The sequence below is a fragment of the Leptonotus elevatus genome, chromosome 1 (genome assembly GCF_054856555.1).
Source record: "Leptonotus elevatus isolate MCC_2025b chromosome 1, RoL_Lele_1.0, whole genome shotgun sequence".
NCBI classification, from domain to species: Eukaryota; Metazoa; Chordata; class Actinopteri; order Syngnathiformes; family Syngnathidae; genus Leptonotus; species Leptonotus elevatus.
This window is the reverse complement of record NC_141239.1, coordinates 22,331,086-22,356,448: the sequence shown is the minus strand read 5'-3', so window position 1 is coordinate 22,356,448 and position 25,363 is coordinate 22,331,086. Positions and strand designations below refer to the sequence as shown.

At 38.5% G+C, this 25,363-nt stretch overlaps 1 protein-coding gene across 2 annotated transcripts in view; it reads left to right on the top strand.

The window, feature by feature from the left end:
• crhr2 (corticotropin releasing hormone receptor 2) overlaps positions 1 to 23,547 on the top strand; it is a 58,865-nt gene extending 35,318 nt beyond the window's left edge. For both annotated transcript variants that reach the window (XM_086084721.1, XM_086084730.1), the window contains 10 exons: positions 2,047 to 2,132; positions 4,657 to 4,763; positions 5,419 to 5,536; positions 5,607 to 5,760; positions 14,317 to 14,377; positions 14,641 to 14,713; positions 14,936 to 15,021; positions 16,318 to 16,453; positions 17,836 to 17,877; positions 18,628 to 23,547. In XM_086084721.1, coding sequence (XP_085940847.1) covers positions 2,047 to 2,132; positions 4,657 to 4,763; positions 5,419 to 5,536; positions 5,607 to 5,760; positions 14,317 to 14,377; positions 14,641 to 14,713; positions 14,936 to 15,021; positions 16,318 to 16,453; positions 17,836 to 17,877; positions 18,628 to 18,768 — 1,004 coding nt within the window. In that variant the 3' untranslated portion in view covers positions 18,769 to 23,547. The remainder of the gene's footprint in view (positions 1 to 2,046; positions 2,133 to 4,656; positions 4,764 to 5,418; positions 5,537 to 5,606; positions 5,761 to 14,316; positions 14,378 to 14,640; positions 14,714 to 14,935; positions 15,022 to 16,317; positions 16,454 to 17,835; positions 17,878 to 18,627) is intronic.
• The last annotated feature ends 1,816 nt before the right edge of the window (positions 23,548 to 25,363 follow it).

The following is a 25,363-nucleotide window of genomic DNA, read 5'->3' as shown; positions in this document are numbered from 1 at the left end:
TTTGGAGAAAAAACACTCCCGAAGTTGATGCTAACTTCCGGTTAGCATTTGAATGGGATCCCTCTGATTTTAACATTGGCGTTAGGCTTGCGATGTTTTAAAAACGAAGCATGTTTTTTTGTGGGTGTTATTCTTATTGTCGAGTATTTAGTTCCAACTGCGATGTCATTAAACAGCTTAAAGGACGCTCGGAGGACAACAGAATAACCAGAATAACATACGCTACACACTTGCTAGTTGCTAATCATGAAACGCAAGCAAAATGGTGCATTCGAGGTACTTTCACAGCGTCGGAAACTTCAGGTTTCTTCGATAATGTTTATAACCCTTTAAGGGGAAAATAATCGGTTTGAAGGACAATCGGTCGGACCCAAGAAATAACCTCCAAACACTTTTCTTTGAAATGGGCAACCAAAGTTTTTAAAACGTCCACATGAAGTTTGGATCTTTTTGGCAGTTTCGTACTATGAAAATTATAAATCCTACCGATTTTGTATGATTTACCAAATTTAAACCACATATACAGTACTCGACGAATGAGCAACACTAAAATGTTTTAGTTGTGTATGGGCGGAGCATTTTTATCAAAATCTGATGACTCGCCGCAAACCCAAAACTCTACTATCGCAAATGTCTTGTACATGATGTTGGTCGCTGTCTGAAGAGATTCACAGGTGCAATGTGTCGATGTAATCGCTCCGCTCCTGACGCTCCAATTTCCTTCGTCCACTTTCACCAAGTCCTCTGTCCATTGTGCTCCCATCTTTTACACCCAGTAGGCATTGGGAGGGCCCTGACGGATGAATTTGGATTTCCTTTCCGATTCGATGCTGATTAAAAATCAAGCTGTTATCGGCAATTCCAATCGTTAGTTTGTGCAAATACACCTATGGTGTCGGGTAAAGACCGCACCCCCCTGATGAGGTGAACGTTTGGGAGTGTTTGAGATGTAGCGAATGGTGAGTTCTCATCACGGTTTGCTAACGTTTGCCAGACATTCGCTAGATATTCGCCATGGTTTGTCTCTTACAGTATATAAAGTACACGTGATAAATGTTTTTTTTTTTAACTCATTCACTGCCATTGACTTCAAAAATTCATTTGAATAATTTCTATTAGTTTAACATTTTTTCCCACTTTTGTTAACAAGAGTATGAAAACCTAGACTTTTTTTTAAAATAATATTTTCTTTTTTTTTAAAGAAAAAAAGAAAAAGAAAAGATTGTTAAAAATTAGATTAATTTTTTTTTATTGTAATTAATCGCATGACTTTAACAGTTAACTCACGATTAATCACAAATTTTATATCTGTTCTAACTGTACAATAAAAAAAATCTAGGTTTTCATACTCTTGTTAACAAAAGTGGGAAAAAAATTTAAACTAATAGAAATAGTTCAAATGAATTTTTGATGTATGTAGCCGTCAATGGCAGTGAATGAGTTAATAAATTTGCACACAAAAAAATCGTCATTATGATGTGAGTAGAATTTTTGATGGGAGATGCACTATACATCTAGTGTGAAGCATATCGTAACATTTTGACCATTTTGCCATGGAAAAGCAATGCGAGGACCCAATTATCTCTGCTCGTAGCTTTAATTTGTTTTTAGATTTGCATTGCTTGACAGAACTAATGTCTCGCACCCTTGTTTTAAGATGTGAAGCGCCTACTGCCTTTGAAAACTTGCACACTGAGAAACGGCTTCCGCTGGGAGTATTTTATGGAGCGCAGGGTTTGGAAGTTATGCAGTGACTCAGGGAGAGGATTTGCATGTCTTACTTTTGAATGGGAAATACAAAAACATTGCGGAATTGGTATTCCGTGTGGGAGTCGGGCAGATTGTCGTGCTAAACTTTGACCGTGGTGCTGAGCTATCATGCCACTTACTTTCTCCCAACCGTCACCTTGTCACAAGTGATGACTCGCTTCAGTGACTCAGCCGTGTACAAGTTTGGCTAGCTGAATGCAAATAGCGGCTAAATGAAGCGCACATTTTGGAGTCGTGTGTGTTTACAGTAATTAAATTGTCTTTTTTTTTTTGCAGGTAGCGCATACAGGGAATGCATGGAAAACGGCACATGGGCACTAAAGAGCAATTATTCAAACTGCGTGCCCATTTTAGAGGAGAAGGTAAGTGTTTGTTTTTGTTATATATTTGAAATGCCACCCAAAGGAACTGCATTTCGCGTTGGTGTCGCACAATTAAACACTTGAGACGTTTTGTTTCCGGACGCTTGCGCTCATCTCCAAGTGCAATATCAGTGTCTGGATGAGTTGAAGCCTGCGGGCAAAGCGGAAGAACGACATGCGGCCCGATAGCTCGTCGCGTCTCCCTACTCAAGTGTATTTCTGGCTCTTGCTCCATTTTTCTTCGGACAAATTTAGACATCCTGAAGTATGTGAAGTGTGTCACTGACATTTACTTTCCCTCCTTGTACTAAAAGCACCAGGATAACAAGATAGGATGAAGAGGCTTGTGACATATTTGAAGGAGTGCCAAATGAAACTGGAGTCGTACCACGAGGAGTGACATGCACGTCGTTAGCTTAACTCATTCACTGCCATTGACGGCTATTGACGTCAAAAATTCATTTGAACTATTTCTATTAGTTTAACATTTTTTCCACTTTTGTTAACAAGAGTATGAAAACCTAGAAAACATTTGTTATTGTACATTTAGAACAGAAATAAAATGTATGATTAATTGTGACTTAACTATTGAAGTCATGTGATTAATTTAAATTTAAAATGAGCAGTGTTGGGCAATTCAAATCGTAATTAATTGCATGACTTCATGAGTTAACTCACGATTAATCACTAATTTTATATCTGTTCTAAATGTACAATAAAAACAATTCTTGTTAACAAAAGTGGAAACAAAATGTTAAACTAATAGAAATAGTTCAAATGGATTTTTGACGTCTATAGCCGTCAATGGCAGCGAATGATTTAATAGCATAAAAGTCATTTTAAACTTACTGTCACAATATAAATTAAAAACACATGTTACTGTCTTTTTTTTCTTATTCTTAATCAAGGCAACCAGACTCTTCTCTTTTGTTAATTTTGTTGTTTTTCCTTGTTTTCCAAAAACTAGGGAGGTTAGAAAAAATCGATTCGGCAATATATCGCGATATTACAGCGCGCAATTCTCGAATCGATTCGATATGCGGCTGAATCGATTTTTAAACATACATTTTTTTATGGGTTAATTCAACAAAACGTCTTACTTAGGTTAGGATCCACACATTAAGCATGGAAGAATGTTATATTAATGGAACATTAAGCCTTAATATTTTATTTCAGTGCAGTTCAAACATGAAACAGACTGCAACCTGTTTGTTAAATGCTGTTCAGTTATAAGCCTGAATTTTCAGATAAATACATTTTCATAGAAATCTTACAGTGTACATGTACAAGTTTACTGATTTGTATTTTCTAAATTTGAGTAAAAAAAAAAAAATCGTGATAATGAATTTATAGATTCGTATCGGGATTAATCGGTATCGAATCGAATCGTGACCTATGAATCGTGATACAAATCGCCAGGTGCTAGGCAATTCACACCCCTACCGAAAACATTCAAGAATAACTTGGCAGCTAATTATGCTATTAGAGCTAGCCCAATGGTAGCTGACAGTCAACAGCTAGCTAGCATGAGAAGCTAGCATAGCGGTCTTTATCTTTACTCCGTGCTCCTTGTTGAACTAGTCGTCCTGCTTGCAAGTTAAAAAAAAAAAGTTACCAAGTTTTAATAACATGTTTTATGTACTGCCAAAAAGCATGTTGCCATGCAAGGTGTAGTGGTATTTGCTTACGGCAAAACGTGTGATTAGCGTGTGATGCAAACATCACTTTCCCTTTGCTTAGTTGTCTAATTTAATGTCATTTTATTTTAGGTTACTTTATTATACACTAGTATCTATGTTCATGGGATGTTGTTTCAAATGTGATAGCAAGTTTGACCTCCTGCCAATAGCATATCGCTAGCCAAAATGTCCCCTGTGTGAGTGTGAGGCAAATACGCACGTTCTCTTTTCTTATGTGTGCAATATTATTTTTATTTTAGTTCAGTTTATTATACACTGATATTTATGTTCACATGATGTTATTTCAAATGAGTTAGCAAGTTTGATATCCTGCCAATTCCACATCACTAGCGAAAAATGTCCACTAGCAAGAAGTGCGACGCAGATACACATTCGTTCCCTTTGCTGAAATGTTTATTTAGCGTAATATTTTTTAAATTTTAGTTCAGTGTATTACATACTGGCATTTATGTTTGCGTAATGCAGGTTCAAATGTGACAAGTCTGACATCCTTCCAAGATCATATCGCTAGCTAAGATGTCCGTTAGCCAGAGTGTGATGCAAATACACACACTTTCCCTTTGCTTATATGTATATTAAATTGAATGTAATCTAATTTTAATTTTGTTTATTAGACACAGTAGTTTTATGTTTGCGTGATGCTGTTTCAAATGTGTTAGCAAATCCTGTCAAAAGCACAGCTAGCCAAAATGTCCGCTAGCCAGATGCTGAGCTGCACTGCTGACAGAGAGTGTTTTATTCTATTTAATTTATAATTTTAAAAAAAATGGAGATATGTTGTCTGAATGTAAACATGCGTGTGTTTATTGTTTGTTATCTTTCAGAGAATGTACCCCGTGCATTATAAGATAGCGCTGATCATCAACTACCTGGGCCACTGCATTTCTGTGGGGGCGCTATTAGTGGCCTTCATCCTCTTCTTGTGCTTAAGGCGAGTACAGAAATAGTACACAAACATCTCTACGTGCGCTGCGGGCCATCTCAGAGCTGCAGACGTTCCGGAACATTCCTCTCATATTTTCTCCGTTTCTTGTCATTAGGTTGCTTATGTCAACTGACTAGATTGCGGCGTTTTATAATACTTACAACCCCCCCCCCCCCCCCCCCCCCCCCGAAACACACACACACCTCCTCCGCTTCCTCTTTCTGGAGCCTTTGTGGTTCTTTGCATGTCCTGCTTGAAACGCACACCTACACCTGGGCCTCAGCTGCGCAGTGCTGACCGCGATTAAAGGCGGGAATAATCAATATCAGGTGGGGATATGAAAAGATGGCAACTGCTTGTGCTTGTACTAATGTGGATCGCGCTTGGATGTGGGCCCAAAAGGCACAAAGTAAGCATCCCACCTAAAGCGTCTTTGATCAGGTTTTTCCTCCAAATATACACAACGATAACAAAACAAAACTGTGGAGAAAGAGAGAGAGAAAAAAAAAGATAATTACTCAGGATCATCTTTTCGAGACGTACAATAATCATGACCTTTGTTGACCCTTAACGCAAGAGAGGAACATTTCTCCTCACTTCACCGTAAGTGTCCCAATACTTTTTTTGTCCGACATTAAAACCCGTCCAACATCCTCCTTAGGAGCATACGATGTTTGCGCAACATCATCCACTGGAACTTAATTACCACCTTCATCCTGCGGAACGTCATGTGGTTCCTGCTGCAGCTCATCGACCACAACATCCACGAGAGCAACGAGGTAAGCGACACTCCGCGGCCGCCTCGGGTTCTCGTCACTTGGCGGCTGACCGCCGATGCTCGTGTGCCAGCCGTGGTGTCGCCTGATGACCACCGTGTACAACTACTTTGTGGTCACCAACTTCTTCTGGATGTTCGTGGAGGGCTGCTACCTGCACACGGCCATCGTGATGACCTACTCCACCGACAAGCTGCGCAAGTGGGTCTTCCTCTGCATCGGCTGGTGTAAGTACGTCTCGCAAAACGGCCATGCGTGGATCTCTGCTTTGAAAAGGGCACCTTTCAAACACTCGCAACATACTCAATAAAAACATAGTTCATGACCTTTCACGGTTCCTGTGAGGACGTGTCGCTGTTCATTTGCAGATGGTGTACTGTTGCCATAGCGATGAAGACAACTGATCATTACAAAGCAAAGGATGCACAGTTTTGATCGCTGTTTTACTGGATTTTGACAGATTTTGCCACAGGCCCACAGAATATTGTGTTCTATTGCTATAAAAACAGGACACCTACCAAAAGAAAGATTAGAGTCTCTTCTTTCATCAGGAAGAAAAAGTCTATTTCTATCTGTTTCCGTTTTTGCAGAAATTAGCATTAGAACATAGCTAAATTCCATCATTATTTACAAATCTATTTAGAAATGTGAGTAAAAGAGCTGTTTTCCAACATGGCCCTGGTTGATCTCTTTTGCTCTACTGCCACCTGCAGTTCAGAGGCTGCATCAAAGCCTTCTGTATGCTCTAGCATAACAACATAAAACACGTATAAATACGTCTTTGGGACACTTAACACATTTAAAATTGAACGCATTTATGTGTTTTTGGGAGCAAATGAGTTAATAACGTCAAAATCAAATGACAGTCTTGCTGTAACGGTCTCATGCAAGTCAGCGACTTTATGTATACTGCTGGGCCAATGGTGAGTCTGGCTTTCGTTCCCTTGAAGACCTGGACGCCTTCACTGCAACTGCAATGGCTCCTAAACACCGGAGAAAAGCTAAGACCCGAAAGAAAAGACCATTTTTAGTTCTGTGGTCTGTGATTGATATGATTTTCTCTTTTAATTTAATCCACAGTGAAAAAAGCTGAATGCTTGCAATTTCTGCTGAGCGATATGGATGAGACGCAGAGTGTGGCAGCAAGCAGCCAGCCTCACCTCAAATTGCGCAATCCTTCACTAAAAAGGAGAAATAACACATAGCAACATCAACATCTACTGGTGAAATGATGGTACTGCAATAGAGAAGGCTATTGGCAAATGCCTGTTCACATCTCCACTATGTTTTCAGACACTTTTAATATCTAGGCTAATTTTCCATAGGTTAATGCAGTAACGGAACCCAAACCTATCATAAAACAGACTAGACTAGTCCCCTTACAATACAATCAATCAGCTGCCGTGCCTGAATGTATTATAAGTAGGGCTGTAACAATAACGGCAATATCGTGATATTGAAATTGCCACAATATCGTCGTTGTCGTGTCATGATATTAAAAGCAACACATCTGTTAAAAAGGTGAGGTCTTATTCCATTTGTTTGGTTCTAGCACCCTCTGGTGGTTATTTTATGGGGTAGATGCTACGGACTTCCGACTTCCGGGTGTAACACACTGGCGCTGTTTCCGATTGCTGTGTCCCAACACTCACACCCCCACCACACCTGCGCCCCCCAACTGCGCTCTCCTGCCGATAGGCGCGAGCGCGCAGGGCGTTACAGCTCTCTGAAATTCTTCGGAGAACTGATCGACACATTACCCACTCGCACCCATCGACGGAAACGCGCAACCGAGGAACACAAGGACGCGGCCCACACGTCGCAAACAGCAACCGGAAACAGCGCCAGAAGTCAGAAGTCCCGCCTCCTTCGTGGCATATAGGGGAGAGTGTGTGCCAAGGGGCATGTAGTTCCACCCCTGTTATTTAGAAAACCATAGAAGTTGGTCATGTGACCACATATTTTTGAAGAGACATCCAGGAAAAGCGAAAGAAGAATAGGCTTCTGAATCCTGCAAATCAAAGTTTTGTATTGAATTTGTCTTCCTTTTATATAGCATTATCGTTTGTGAGATTAAAGTGATCTTTTTAACTTTGGTTATCAATGGCACAATTTACCCCACTGAATTCTGACTAATGGCGCAACTTACCCCGCACTGGGGGCGATTTTTTTTTTTTTTTAAAGCTATATTTCTCAAACTGTTTATTGAAGATCCAAAGTGATTGCTCCCAGGGATGCACCACATCCTAAACTATATGAACATATTTTAGTTGGAGGCATTTCTGTCATCCCCTTGCGTAAAAGACACTTTAAAGGCGGGGTCTTTAGTTTTGTCCGTGCGTGTTTCTAAACAACCAATTCAAAACGTCAACATTGCGCCTGCCTTCAGCGACACGCCCCCCAATCTGTGATTGGCTGGAGGGGTAAACATAGACTTTCCGCCCACAAACGTCCCTCTCATGGCAAAACACGACAAAATGGCAAAATACAGGCTGGGGTGGTGGTGGATGATGACAAAATCACGACCGCACATTAACAGAAGCCCAGAGGTGGTGTTGAGAAGGATTTAATGTGTATACATTCAGTGTTTAAGAAGTGTTCATTTCTGAGTGAAAGCTAAAGACCTCACCTTTAAGTAATAATTGGCACTATTTACCCCGCTTTCCCCTACCCCATTAATGCAGTTTAATTTGAATTAAGAATGTTTTGGCCACTGCAGCGGTTATCACTCATGTAAATCAGTCGAATGAGCAAATATTTTTTTCAACATCTGCGTCAAAAACAAACAAACAAAAAAGCCTTTTTGCCCGCTTCAGTCGAATACAACATTGTGAATTACATAGACCATGATACTAGGGGTGTGCCCAAAAAATTGAATCTCATAAGAATCGCGATTCTCATTTAGTACGATTCAGAATCGATTTTAAATGTCCCAAAATCAATTTTATTAAAAAAAATGTATACTGTCTTGCCTTTGCCTGTGTGCCTTTATTTGGAACGCTGTTCATGTTGTACCCGATTTGGCCACTTAGGGGCAGTGTGGTTCCACGCGGTCTAATACACTGTTAAGTTGTAGCCACATTAGAGAGTAGAAGGAAAAGTCACGGTCAGTTGTTTTTTTGCAGTGTGGAGCCCTTCTTTTGAGTAATAAAAGTGCAGCGAGTAGCGCGCTAATTAGCATTAGCGAGTCATACAGGAGTAGATCATTACAATTCCTTGCACATCTATAGATTGAAGCAAAAATCATTGTCAATTAAATCATTTTGAATAAAACATCTTTCTTACTCGAAAATCGATTCTGAATAGAATCGCAGGCCCAAAATCGGAATCGAATCGTGAGACATTCAAAGATTCCCACCCCTACATGATACGTTGCGCCGCTGAGCCAATGACATGCAAGCCAATTTCTCCATCACTGCTCCTATTATGTACAAAAACACAATATTGTGCTTTTTTCCCCAATATGAGCTTTTAAAATATATCTATATAATAATAATTTATTGTTTTGCAATATTGTGAGGTTTTACACAGTATCATGAACTTTTTTTTATATTGCCAACCTCCCCACGATATTGTGATAATTATCGTATCATGAGGTTCATATCGTGGTTTTTTTTGTATTGTGTTTAATTTCACATCCGTGAAATTAAGAGCCCTTGACACCCTTAACCTGTTGTTTACAATAAACAGAATATCAACGCAACACGACATGCCTTTAATCGAGTCCCACGCTGCCCATAATGTGACAGTGCATTGGCAGAAAAAATGGCGTTATGGTTGTCACGTTACGTTCCAGAGGTACCTCCGATGATTTACGGCTTTAGTAAGTTGAACCGGAAATTCAATGAATTCACTGTAAAATACCATGTTAACATTTTTAACTCCCACTGTTGTTTGAGTCCTTGCCTTATTTCAGCCTCCGGATCTTGATTTCATATGAGAGCCACGCGGAAAATGTCACTGCCGTGTGCATTGTCGTTTCTGAGCACCAGCGTCTCGCCGCGTTTTTACCTCCCGGCGTAGGAAATGCACACGTAAACATTCTTGGACACATTCTTCCTCTTTATGTCACGGTCAATATGCGTGTTCTCTCTCTGGCTATAAGTAGAAGGAAAGAAGGAGGAGGAGGTGGGGGGGGGGGTGCCTGTAGGTCAGGCAAATGTGACGGTGCCTGAGTTAAACAACAGAGGAGACAGATGCTCGATCATCAGCGCTGACAGTCAGCTTGATGAGATTGTTCTCCGAGAAACAAATGGCCAAGTTCAACGGCAAAGAGACCTACATTGATATTCAGTCGATGGAGGGATCTCTTGAAACGTACATTTCTCCTTAGTCATAGCAGAAGCGCAGTCATTACTTTTAATAGTGAGTCCAATCGTAGTTTTTGGGAAGAACCTCTGGTCATGCTCTAATTGCGCGCATGGGTTTTCGCTTTAGAAAACTTTTTTCTTTTTTTTTTGCACCTATAATACTTGGTGCTCTAAAAGAAATTAATGAGCAAGATCAGGATGATTAGAAAAATATTGCAAACATTGATGGAAGGTCAGCTCATCATTTCTGTCAATCATTTTTATCTGGCTTTACATTATTCACGACATAATGATTTTAAAGGGAGGGGAAAAAAGACCACATTTTCCTGACGGTGGCCGGGGGCAATTTTATTTAACCAACCACAGAAAGTACCAGCTGCTTATTAGGGAGGATCTGCCCCCCCCCCCCCCCTCCTCAAAATAAAACAAAATTTAATAATAATAAGTGTATATTGAGTATTAAAAATACAGAAAATGTTTATCTATATTGGGTTGGGAGGGTTACTTTTAAAATGTAATTCATTACAGTTACAAGTTACTTGCTATTTTTTTGTTAGTAACGTAATCAAATTACCATAATATTAAAGTAATGTAACTGGATTACTTTTGGATTACTCCAATATTGAGTATGCTCATGAAGACAAAATAAAAATAAATATCACCACAATATATATTCTATACAATGTGTGGATTGATAGATGGATGGATGGATAGATAGATAGATAGATAGATAGATAGATAGATAGATAGATAGATAGATAGATAGATAGATAGATAGATAACTGCAAAATGAACTTTTATCCCAGTCACAAGTTTAGCCGTGTATATGTTGTGCATGATGTTTAAATAGTGAATTGGTGGGAGGAAGATTTGTTTGGAAGGTGTAACTCACATTATGGTTGTAGGCTAACGGGCTAGCTAGCAAGAAGCTACAGCGCGTAGCATGCCGCTGGACTCTCAGCTCAAACTTTCGCTCCGAGTAAGTTCCAGTGAATACCGGTCGCCATTTCCTCCTCCCTTCCGTGAAGCTTTTTCAAACTGCCCGCATGTGGAGGACACGACGAGTCAGTTCATTTGTTCCCACCTCCCCGACATGTAGCAACGGTCCCACTCGCGCGGGACGGTCGCACTCTCTCTCTCTCTCTGTCTCTCTCTCTCTCCTTTGCTTTCTCTCTCTCTCTCTCGCCCTCTTTCGCACTCTCTCTCATCATAATTGTAATCCATCGAAGTAATCCCCATTTTTAATAAATGTACCTGTAACCTGATTACATGTTTTTTCCTGTAACTGTAATGGAATACAGTTACATTTTTTTTGCAATCTGATTACGTAACGGCGGTACATGTATTTTCCGTTACTCCCCAAGCCTGATTATACCATTATATGCTGTATAAGTATTCATTTCTACTCATTCATTTGAATACAATTAAATACATTTCCATTATTAATTAAATAATTATTTATATTTGAATAGCAATACTAATTGCATTATTAAACAATATTCATTAAAAGTGGATAATAGATTTAAAAATAAAATTAATTCAGCCTTACTTTCACTCCATTTTAATCAATAAAATACAAATATTATTGTTATGGATTTAATATCACTTTTTTTCAGACCGAAACCAATATGCAATGCTTGAGTGTCATGATACTGACACAAAGTACTGATACCACTAGTAATTTTGACAAAAAAAAAACAATGACGGATCAAATTTAAAGAAAGACCTATATATTCCAATTGAGTATTTTTCCTTAAAATTGCATGAAATTAATGGCAGTTTTCTATTCTTATCATTTCTAGTTCCTGATTGGTTTTGTTTATTGAACCTAAAAACACAGAGAAAACACATTACCAGTCTAAAATACAAATTGAAGTAAAAAGAAAACAAGAATAGGAAGAAAGAAAATAGTTCATATGTTCAGAAGGGGTAGGAGGAAGTTATAAACGTCCTACCCCTTATTTGTTTTATGTCAATAAAATAATAATGTAATGTATTTCAACAAAACGAAATGTATAAACCTAATCATATATACAAGTGCACTTTAACTTACGCACATTTGCCAGCAACATATGTACATGAAATTCATAGGCATATACCATAATACATTTATAAATCATACTCACGCATACAATTTTCATTACACTCATACCGATACATCCAATGAAATTACGGCATATATACATTTTTAACAGCTCATGACTGATGTAAGTTTTTTTTTTTTTTTTTACTTTGCTTTTAAACAATTTTTTTAATTCAGCAAGTGACCCACATCTTTTCAGGTCAGTTCCAAAATCATTCCACATATTAACACCTTTTACAGAAACACAACTTTGCTTAATATTTGTTCTTGTTTAAATTTTTTTGTAGACACTTGTGTGTCTATGTTCTGAGGACTCTCTCTAATTTAAAACAGCTTCCGAGTACTGTGGCAGAGTAGAGTAGTTGTATATTTTATACATTATTTGTGCTATTTTAAATTCAACAAAGTTGTAGAATTTTTTTTGCTTTTGTTTTAATAAATAGAGAATGAGTTGGTTCTGCATATTTTGCTCGATTTATAATTCTTATGGTTCTTTTTTGCAGTTTGAAAACAGGATTGGTATTGGTTTTATATACGTTTCCCCAGATTTCCACACAATAGGAAAAACGGCCACAAAATGGCGGCCGACACTGGTGTACTGGCGAGTACCATTACGTTGAGATAAGGCTGGGTATTGGCCAAATACCGATATCGGTGCGTGCTCATCCCTATTTATTATTATTATTATTATTATTTATTTATTTATTTATTTATTTTTATTTCTATTTCTATTTTTCTTTTTCTTTTTCTTTTTCTTTTTCTATTTTTATTTTTATTTTTATTTTTATTTTTATTTTTATTTTTATTTTTATTTTTATTTTTATTTTTATTTTTATTTTTATTTTTATTTTTATTTTTATTTTTATTTTTATTTTTATTTTTATTTTTATTTTTTATCATCATCATCATCATCATTATTATTATGAAATATATTTTATTTTACAAAGAGTAATAATACAAAATATACTAATGCAGTATTTTATACTACAAATGGGCTCATACTCTTGAACGTGTATGAGTGTATAAGCAATTAGTCACAAATGAGCCTGCTAAACATGAATCAATCCAATCAATAGCAATGTAGGAGTGTTTTTTGGGGGGGAAACCCCCCCACCCCCGACTTCGCAAGGTAAGCTAATGCACCACAGCACCAGATGGAGAATTAAGCACATTTGTCACTCCGGATGATGCAAATTGAACCTAACGAGGATTTCTCATTTTAATAGCAAATGTCTGCACTTTTATTGTATTAGTCAATTTCGTAGGGCTGCCAGGTCCAAAATTGAACACATGGAACATGCCGTCTTTTCTCACTTGATGATGTTTTATGTTTCATATCTAGCTTGTACGGGTACAAATTAGAATTTTGTGGAGTTTGTTTAGTTCACTTTAAAAAGTTAGTTTTGGAGATGGTGGATTTTCAGTTTTTTGTTGTTGTTGTTGTAATTTATACTGGCCTTTTCCACATGCGGGCATGTTTTGTTTTTGCCATGTTAACTTTTTGTTGTTATTGTTGTACATTGTGTGTCTCTTGCAACTGTTTTCCAATGTGGTGCTTCAATGTCAAATCAAATTGATTCTTAGCTCTTGATTCTTTGAGTAAATAAAAAAAAAAATGTCTGGGGGAAAAAGGGTCATTAAAACAACCAACCTTTCACCTGGATAAAATGGCCGCCCCCTGAGATGAATACAAAAGGGTAGATCTTTCTTCTAAATTCACACTCCACAAACGTAACATCAGAATGTCGTGTTTAGACTATAGTGGGGGCGCGTAGAATTTTTTTTGACTTAGCTACCGCTTATGAATATTAAAATGTTGCCGAAAATATCACCTATGCTGCTAAAATGTTTTGGGATGGCCACAGGTTGATCATATGGAATGGAATAATATTTTATTCATTGTGTTATTAACTCATTCACTGCCATTGACGGCTATAAATGTCAAAAAGTCATTTTAACCATTTCTATTAGTTTAACATTTTGTCCACTTATTTTTAACAAGAGTATGAAAACCTAGAAAAAATGTTTTATTGTACAAATAGAACAGATATCAAATTTGTGATTAATTGTGAGTTAACTATTGAAGTCATGCAATTAATTACAATAAAAAAAAAATCGCCTGATGCAATTAGAGAAAAAAGAAAAGTTTATTAAAAACATTTTTTTTAATTTAAATTAATCGCATGACTTCACTAGTTAACTCACGATTAATCACAAATCGCACTAAATTCTAGGTTTTCATTCTCAACAAAAGTAGGAAAAAATGTTAAACTAATAGAAATAGTTAAAATGATTTATTTACGTCTATAGCCGTCATTGGCAGTGAAAGAGTTAATGAACATTTCTAACATCTTTTATTAAAGTCACTTGAAATCTGCCTTCCTTTTCAGGTATTCCATGTCCGATAATAATAGCCTGGAGCATCGGGAAGCTGTATTATGAAAATGAAAAGTAAGTGTTTGAATGATTGAAGACATATCGTTAGCCTGACTTTATCGGAAAATGACAAAAACACAAGAAATGATATCAACAAGAAGAGTCCAGTGGCCTTGATTCTATCATTGATGACTTACATGATTGACATTCTACACAAAAAATTTCGCAAGCATATTGGTATTTTCTATTGATCTTGTGACAGGAAATTTAAATGATTTAGTCAATTAAGCTAATTACTTGTATTGCCTTGCCGTTCACTGTGCGTGTCCCCTCAACAGGTGCTGGTTCGGGAAGGACCCCGGGAAATACATCGACTATATTTACCAAGGGCCTGTCATTCTTGTGCTACTGGTCAGCATCACTGCAGGATTTTGTACTGTACATTTGGAAAATATGAGCAATTGATCCACAAATTGACATGAAACTCAATGGACATGTCTGTCTTAGGAGGACACGTGAAAAAGTCTTAAGAATCCATGTTAGAAAGTGAACAGGAAGTCCTCCATTTTGGGTTGAAGCAGCCCATTTTGGAGCTTTTCACAAAAGACTGAGCGCCGTCTTTTTCTTTTCTAGATAAACTTTGTTTTCCTCTTCAATATCGTCAGGATACTGATGACCAAACTGAGGGCGTCGACCACCTCAGAAACCATACAGTACAGGTGAGTGGGCTTTTTCTTTGGCTTTTTCTTGTCTTAGCGCATCGGCTTTGATACATTTCGTTCATTGCGCGTCTAATCGCTGCTTTCAGGTTTAAGAGCTTCCTCTCGCTGCAGTCAATGAGATTCCATTCAAAAACATTTCATTAACGTCATAATGATGTCTTTGTTGTTATTTCAAGATGCGGTGTTTTTTTTTTTTGTACTCGAAAGACCTTTTTTATATCCGTGAACGCTTTCAATGCTCACATTAGACGGCACATTTATTTAGATCGGATCTCTCGTTGCAAGTAGCTCCGGGATGAATTATTGATATTAATCGTGGTTCATTAGCCGAGCTCGTCTCACGAGTTGAGCTGCTCGCCATCTGGAAGCGCATTATTTTCATTTAAAGACACGTAACCATGGTGACATTTTTAGAAAGGGAAATATCACACTTCATGCCGCGTGTGTGCTGGCTGCATTCATGTGATAATGTGCCAAGCTGTCTGGGTGGCGATGTTTTAAGATCACTGATTTGTTGTTGACCACAATTTAACAAACACACACACACACATATACAAGGCATACACACACATTTTCCTTGTTAGTTTTTTCGTTTTTTTAATTCATTATTATTAGGGCCCAACTGATCCTTTGCTTTTTGTTTGTTTTACCTAAGCCTGCATTGAAAACCTAACCTTCATTTAAAACACTACTTACTACCGTACCGTACCTTGAAACCCTAATTCTAGTTTGTAACCCAAATTTGGAACTCAATACAATACAAAACAATTGTTTAAAAACCTCATTTCGAACCATACTCCTTGTTTAAAACACTACTCTGGAACCCTAACCGTAGTTTAAAACCCTTCTTTGGAACCTTACCCAACTTAAAAAAAACTTCATTTCAAACCCTATTCATAGTTTGAAACCCTAACTGTGGCTGGATACCCTACTTTGAAATATCAACCCCAGTTTGAAATCCTACGTGGGAAACCTAATGTTTTCATTATTGTAATTATTAACCCAAAACACGGTCATAATACTAAGATTCTAATGCCTACAAAATCATTCATCTACACTCAAAAGGTATATACACAAGTGTAAGGTACACACATAAACACACACACCAAAAACGGTATACACAGAGAGAGGGAAGTAAATGCAAAAACATGAAATTGGTTTACAGTAATCCCTCATTTATTGAGACCAACCCCGCAAATTACGAAATCCATATAGTAGTGACCCAATTATTTATTGTATTATTTATATATATATATATATATATATATTTCTTTTTAATCTTTTAATCCACAGAAAGGCCGTGAAGGCCACGCTGGTGCTGCTTCCTCTGCTGGGCATCACCTACATGCTGTTCTTTGTGAACCCGGGCGGGGACGACATCTCGCAGATCGTCTTCGTCTATTTCAACTCCTTCCTGCAGTCCTTTCAGGTAAGCGTGGCGGCTCGAGCGCTGCGGTTTCCGTGTGACTCATGTCGACTCCCTGCTGGCTCTCGTTGAAACTTTTCTTCTGCGGGTGTGTGCGTGCTCGTGGGGTCTTTCCGGCGGGGGAGGAAGATGTGAGGAAGGAAGACATCCCGACGCTGTTCTGCGCTCTCAGCTGTCACAAACAAGTCGGCCGTGTGGGCACGATTGCTCTCCTGTTGCTATATATTTTTTGAGTAATACAAATATTGGACCTCAAGCACAATGTGTTCTAGAAGGCTGTTTGATCAATTTATTGAAGATGATTAACGTTTTAGAATGGACTTTTAATAAATTATAGTAACTGTTGTTAAAGAAAAACTTTCAAATGGTAACCAAACATCAGATGTGACAAGCATCATTTATCATGCACAGACACACACACAAATACATGCCACACACTCAAAAGAAACACACGTATATGTAGAAGGTATACACAGACATTTACACACAGTATTAGTTTTACAGTGCGGTATAAACACATACACAAAAATGGTGTACACACAATTACAAGGTGCACCGGCCCACCAAAATGGTATACACGCGGTTGTGATTTAAACAAACATCTAAATATGGTAGGTAGATAGTTTTAAGGTGTACACACACACACACAGACACGCACGCACGCACACACACAAATGGCATATGCATAGGTGTGAAGTAAATACAACAAAAAATGGCATGCACACAGTTACAAGGCTCTTGGTACACAGCCATGCCAAAATGGTGTGCACATGTAGAAGGTATACAAGATATTCACATGCACATGTATTAGTTTTAAAGTGTGATGTAAACACATACACAACACATGGTATAGACACAATTACAAGATGCACAACCACACCAAAATGGTGTACACATAGTTGTGAATTAACACACCTAAATATGGTACGCACACGGTTACCGTATAGGCACAAACACACACTCAGATACGGTATACACACAGTTGTTAGTTGAATGTACATACAAAAATGGTTTACACACTACAAGTTATACACATATGCCAAAAATGGTATACACATAGTTACAAGGTACACACTGTCACACAAGCCAAAAATGGTATACACCGAGGTGAGGACAAAACTTATACAAATATAAACAATAGCCAGTAATGCACATATAGGTAAGGTACATACAGACACTATAAAGGGTACACACACAGATGTGACGTAACCGTGGATTTATTGGAAGCTAAACCTCACAAACACTCAAATGCCGCATTGGGGTTCACACCATTTGCTCCGTGTAAATGTCTTTCATTCTGTAGAGAGCAATAATGTGTCATTAGTTAGTGTGATCTAATTGCGACGTGATTACACCGCATGGCACTGATGTGTGTTTTTCCGCAGGGCTTCTTTGTGTCCGTCTTCTACTGCTTCCTTAACGGGGAGGTGAGTATAACACATGAATTCATTCATTTGTAAAAAGATGATCCATCTAAAATCAAATATTTGGTGTAATCTAAAATCCTCGCTAGATTTCTTTGTGTAACCAAATTGGACTCAATCGTGTGTGGCGTAGCTTTCATTAAGAAAAACGCAAGAGGAGCTAACGTAACTCGATGCATTTTCATGAGGTTGTCGAATGTGATCTAACTCTAATTGGATGGCGTCTCTCTCGTTTCTCACGCCATCCTGAGTGCATTTACAAGCTTGCCGCCTTTACGGTAATCAAATATTCTCTGACTGCTCGCTAATCAGTAGAAACCTGGAGCGCGGATAGCTGAGCGATTGCCGTGTCTGTTTTTTAACACCTCGAACAGTGGCTGTCTTTGTCGTATGCTAACCAAGCAAAAGGGCTAAAGTTGTGCTTATTATTAGTAGTGTTACATTTGGTCTTTTTGCAGTTACAATAATAAACATGCTGAAGCATTGCACTCAATAGCCTTCACTTTTCTGCAGCGCTCAAAATATGTTAAAAAATTTTGTGATTTAATTTTTTTTTATTTTTAATTAATGTAATCATAATTATTAACCACTCAATAATTAAGGAATATGTAAACATTATTTTACAATTTTTTTTCCAATACTATTATTATTATTTTAGTTTTTCCATTTAAACGTGCTAATTTTTTTCTCCTGACATACGCCATGCTTGACCTCCCCTGGCCCAACTGCAGCCATCTTTTTTTGTCGCCACAGGTTCGCTCGGCGGTGAGGAAACGCTGGCACCGCTGGCAGGACAATCACGCGCTGCGGGTGCGAGTGGCGCGGGCCATGTCCATTCCCACGTCCCCCACGCGGGTCAGCTTCCACAGCATTAAGCAGACCACCGCTGTGTGAACGCACGCACACACATGCTGGGTAACACATGTGGTGGGGACCAGCAGCCGCACGTAGACGTGCTCATGTGGTCACGGGCTGTAATGGCAAACTGCTGTCGGCCATTTTATGAAGAATCGGGCCGGGTGATTGCGTTTTCAACGGCTCCTTGGCTGGAGCGAAGCAAGTCGTGTGGTATTTAACTCATGCACCGACGGCCATTTTGAAAGCAGACTTCCCCGTTATTGGCAAGACTTACAGAATATTGCGTTCTGTGGTAACATTAGCACCAGAACGATCAAAAGAAACTTTCTTCTTTTAGTTGATTAAGTTTTTTCCAGGCGGCACGGTGGCTGACTGGTTAGCATGTCCGCCTCCCAGTGCAAAGGTTGTGAGATCAAGTCCGGGCTTCGGCCTTCCTGGGTGGAGTTTGCATGTTCTCCCCGTGCTTGCGTGGGTTTTCTCCGGGTACTCCGGTTTCCTCCCACATTCCAAAAACATGCATGGCAGGTGAATTGGACACTCCAAATTGTCCATAGGTGTGATTGCGAGTATGGTTGTTCGTCTCTGTGTGCCCTGCGATTGGCTGGCAACCAGTTCAGGGTGTACCCCGCCTACTGCCCGAAGCCAGCTGAGATAGGCTCCAGCAACCCCCGCGACCCTTGTGAGGACATGCGGTTAAGAAAATGGATGGATGGATGGATGGAAGTTTTTTCCAGTTTTACCAAAACAGTTTTACCAAAACAAAACAGGAAATGAAACATGTCAATCGAAACGGTGAATTTTTGCTTATGTGACGCAAAAAACTATAAAATAACATAAATAAGGCTGTGAAAGGCCTTTGATGAAGGCAAAATAGTTTATTTACATCTACAGATATAAAACTACCACGTGGCATTATACATGTCACCGGTGTTTTTTTTCCCCCCCATGGCAACTGTTTGACAGTTACGGACTTAAACTATGTGAGAACGCCAGTTGATGCATCTTAAAATAGAACGTGTATAGAGTCCATACACATTCAATTATATACCCGGTGCTCTTTTGATATAGTTCTGTATCTTTTCATGGCACCCTGCAAATATTATTTGGTGATTTGACGTAAAGCAAGCACAAATGCACGTGGTAGCAGGACCTGGACGGACAATTCAGTCGTTTAGAAAAAGGAAGAAAGACATTTTGGGGAAACGGCTGTCGGCATAGTTGTCAATACTCTGTTAAAGCCCCGATTATAAAATAACACGTGATTTGTATCATAGACGCGTATCTGATGTTTATAGCAACCCAATCATCATGCGTCAAAATTGCAACAACAAAAAATATATATTTAATGAACTGATTAGAGCCAAACACACAGCTTGCTCTAGTGCTAACATATCAATGGTCTCCGCAGCGAGCCAGTGTTGCCAACTTGCCAACTTTCTCGCTAAATCTGGCGACTTTCCAAAGCCTCTTGGCGACTATTGACAAATCTAGCGACTTTCTTCTTGTCAGGTTCAGTCAACTTAGAACATTTAATAAACAACAGACAAGGAAGGAAGACAAGAGACTAAAGCCTCGTTTCCACCGCCGGTATCTATCTACTTAAGGACTTATTTGAAACCTAAAAGAACAACTTTTCTGTAGTTAGAACAATGCTGTGCGTCTAAATACGTTTTCAAAAAATTTATTGTTGGGCTTTGTAAAATGCTTCGGACATAGTACAGTATGATGTAGATAAAGTCTTCTCCATTTACTATTTAGCTCAAATTTGATTTATTTTCCGCTAAATACATTTCACCCCCCCCCCCCCCCCTTGGAAATACGTCATATTAAATTAAGTTCAGAATCCAAGCGGAATTCAATTGCTGCCGTCATATTGAGCCCTCGAAGGGAAAGGGGTACATTTAAAAAATGCATCTCTATCTCTAAACCAGCCAAAATTACAAGGCATAAATATGCCAACAAATTCTAATGAATTACACGAAGAATGTTAAGAATACAATAGTATGACTGTAGTTTAACTGTATATGCACTTTTTTGCTCCCCAAAAGTCAAAAGAAAAAAAGAAAAAAAGAAAAAAATATATATATATATCATGCCACAATCCTTTTTTGCTAAAATGCTTTAAAATGAATAAATCAAAACACCAATGGGCTAATTAGCTTAGCCTAGCCCATTAACTGAGCATTGGTGTGGCATTGTTGAAAATACATTGCTTTAAGGCAGCTAAAATGTTTGACGGTCACCTGTAAAGACATCTTCTGAAGTAGCTTAGCGTAGCCTAGTTTAGCATGAAAATTAAAAATTAACAGAACATTGGTACAGTTTTATCTCCTAGACAGTTTGGAGGAAAGGCAGCTAAGAAGTTTGAAGTTAACCTTCAAAGACAACTTTTACTTGTGAGTATGTGAAATCAATACACTTGGCTAACAACTTGGCTTGCTAGCTAGCATCTCCATCTGAAGCATCTCAGTCTTTCAACTGACCCAAATGCAATGCTTTCTTACATTTTTGTTTCTGCTTGACCTTACAACTATACAGTATTCCTTTTTGTACCTTCTTTTTAACAAAATATTTTTTTGCTACATATTTTCATTTTTCTATGCTAAGATAACCTAATTTTATGTTTGACAAATGTGTCAAATTCTTCATCTTGTTTACATTGTCTTAGCTATTTTAATATTGATTTTGTGCTCGCTTTAACTGTAAATGAGTAACATTTATTATGATAAGTGGTTCAATGTTTGTGTTTGTTGTACTGTGTACAATTAGAGCTTGACATTTTTTGGGGGAAATCTCGTAGGAGTTTCACGGGATGGGAGTCAACTTTGCCTTCAATCACGGTACAGGATAAAAAAGTTCACGGAAGCAGGATTATCCAGAAGGACCAAAAAAAGGAGAAAAACCTCAGACACATGTGCAGTAATTTATTTTTTATCTTCCCATAAGCGTTATGTTAGCCAATAGAATTACATGTTCCACAAGGCAATGGTGCTTCTGGTTGTGCTGGATTTCTTGAAACAGTGATGAAACTGGACGGGAAACGTTTTCATAAGGGGATGGGACAAGGTTTTTATTTATTTATTTATTTATTTATTTATTTATTTATTTATTTATTTATTTATTTACAATGGTCCGGAACTGGGATTTGGATGGGACGGGAGAGAAAATCCACTCCTGTGTCACCGTCTAATGTATATTTCCACAACTTAATTAATATGCATATGTAAAGTGTACATTTTATTACATGAATATTTTGTATAAATTTGATATATCACTCCGGGCATTGCGCTGTACACCATTACTGCATGGGAACTAATGTGCAGATACATTTATTCTGAAGTGGTGCCTTGACTTAAGAATTACTTTGTTCCGTGACCACGCACCAGCACTCATATTTTAAATAAACTTTTCCCATTGATATGAATGGAAAGGCCAGTTATCAGTTCTAGCTTCCCATAAAACATTAACAAAGCATTTGCTCTACTCTACTCTACTCTACTCTACTACTAATACACCACTGAGCCAAGGCGTCCCTCAGGGTTCAGTACAAGTCAACTTGCTAAGCTACGTTGCTATATGTTAGCATACCAACTGTTCCATGTTACCATTTGATCAATTTTTGTTAGGGTAAGATGGTATGTCAGTATATTAAGTGATAATGTTTTAGCTTCATTTCAACATGTAGCAAGACAATGTTATACCAAATGCTGGAATATTAGCATTGTATCAATTCTTATCAGAAATAGTAGCAGAAAACAGGGCAAGATGTAACTTATTGATCTACCTTGCCACTTTTTGCGTTTGGTTTAGTTTTTTAACCAACTGTTAGCATGTTAGCATTCTAGCCGTTTCACTAGACTTCTAGGCATTTTTACACATCTTTTGAGGTACGAGATGCTCCAGAATGTAATTACGGATATGGGTTTAATGTCGTTTGTTAACATGTTATGAGTTATCCTTTTAGCATTTCTCGTTTTGTTGGGCCCCTAGTTCAAACAGAAGAAAATGCAGACCCAACTTCCGTGGGAAGGCGGCTTTCATAATTCCAACATTTCCTGGTGAAGTGGAGCAGAAACTAGGCGCCTACCCTCACATAAATGCCCCCAGGACCCAGCGCACTCCCCGCCGCAACCCCTTCCCCAAACAATTAGCTGAAACACCACTAAAGCACTCTAATAATGCTTTGTTGTGACAAATCCTGCTTCCCATGCTTTGACAACAGTAGGATAGACGTGATGCAAAGGCAGCGTCCAGTCGCAGTGACAGTACAGTACAGTACACTTCATTGTGCCCACGGCGTCTTTGTGTCCTTTTTAAAATGCTTCGCTAGCAATTAGCTCCAATGCAAAAAGACAGAGGTCGTGTGTGCACATTAACATCCATGTGATAGCAGTGCTTTCTCACTCGCAGTCCACTTTAACAGACTTACACTTACACTGCTACTCCCAATGGATTCAATAGTATTTTGCTCTGTTTTATAATATGTATTTTTTATTTTCATGCTAACAGTTGGTATGCTAACCCACTCACTGGGACGGCTGTTAGCATGTTAGCATTTTTGTTCATTTTTATTAGAAATTGTATCAGACTATGTACAAAATGGCAAAATCATTCTGCCCTGCCCTTGATATATGTTAGCATACTAATTGTTAGCATTTTACCAACAGCATTCATGTATTTGTAATCATTTCTAACCTAATATTGGATGTTATCACTCAATACCACCAACAAAAAGAAAACATGATGACATATATTTTATCGATAGGATTCTTCTTCTTTTTTTACTGCCCGAATGATGTGTGTGTGCGTGGGGGTGCGTGTGTGTGTGTGTGCGTGGGGGTGTAGGGAGGGATCCAGATTATAAGGGGAGATCGGGGCAAGTTGTATCACTTTTTATACTTTTATATATTTCTTGGAATCGATACATCATATATAAACAAAATATATACCAGATCAAAGACTAAAGTGTCAAGTATATTTTTTTGTATTCATGTCATTTCCATACTTGGTGTCAGTGCAGAGTTTTAAGCCATCAAATAGAGGGAGTGAACATGTGACATGTTGCCCCACCAATGGGTAAGTTGTCACACTATATGGTAAGACGTTACACTGGATTTCGCAACTAATGAAACAAGGACAAAATTATCCTTGTTCTCTTGTTTTGTTTTTACAGCCAGAGAAATTGTTTGTCATTGATCTTGAAAATTTACCATAGTCATTTCAGCAAACTTTAACATAAAATATTATGAAATAGATTAAAGCCCTTATGAGCTGCTGGCATATAGGTCATAGCTCTCAGCCTCAAATGCCTGTCTTGCTTCCCTTAAACTGGAAATTTGAGATTAAAATGATTTTTTTTTTAAAGCCTTTTATTTAATGGATGTTTCATCATGAAACTTAAACCAGTCCTGACATGTAGGCATAATGTATTTCCAACAACAACTGGCAAATCAATTTTTAATCAATGAAACAAAACCTAGCAAACTCATTTCCTCACTCTTCAGACTCATCATCTGAAGGGCAATTCTGGCATATGTATACTGAGTTGCCAGAGGTGCATTCTTCATTGGCCACATTCTTTGTGTATGTGACAACAAACCCCAAAATTACTGAGACAAGGTGCCCCAAACTACCATGTTGGCTAATGCTTGCTCTAGTTTAAAGTTAGCTTAATACAGAGCAGTGACTGAGGCATGACAAGATGCCCGAATCTCTCCTCTAACGAGTCCACATGATTTGCTGCTAGAATTTGTCTATGCACTACGCCTGTTTCAAAATATATGAAGTTTAAAAAATGTTTTTACTTTGGGTTGTGCAAAACAGATAACTGGCACTCAACTCAGCTCACAAAGTGCTATTCTCTTTTCAGACAGTACACAACCCCTGACCATTTACAAGAAGAAAACTAGCAATCCACTTTTTCATTGCGCCCTCTGGTGGAGAAGAAAATTGCAAGTGAAAACTTACCCGTGATACAACAAGCCCCAGTCTCCCCCGATATAGATGAGTAATTATTAACAGTATTATTTCTGTTGTTAATTAACTCTACATATGGGTCAGTACTCACTTTTAATGATACAAATTTGAATGGTATTACCAATACAATGGAAAAAAATCCCCTGAATTATGAAAGTAAATATTTATTAAAAGTGAGCGTGTGTAATAAGTGACCACTAGATGTCGCTATATCATAGGATCCTGCCGAAGCGGTGAACGCACACTACGGTGGCTCAGAGAGATCACACTTCGCAAGCCTACCACCAATTCTCATTTTTTACGTGAGCGAATGAGCATCTCGGCGAGCGACGGCGACTTGGCAGCCAGCGTGAAGCATGAAACGACGCCGAGAGAAAGAGCGAGCTGGATTTAGCCGCGGCAGTTAACACGAGCAGCTAGTTGGCGTTAGGCGGAGCCATAGGGCTGGAGTGCCTAACGAGAGCAACTAGCGGGAGAAGCTAATAAACAAAAAGCTAGTAAAAGCTTGCGAGAGCAAAGCAGAAGGCGACAAGCGGCGGGAGCCTGAATGACGGGACTCAGCGATGACCACCTGCAGGCCCCAGCTGTGGAAGGTAAAGCAGTAGTTGACCCCGCGGGTCCGACACTAGATGCAAGCACCCCCAGCGCTAACTAT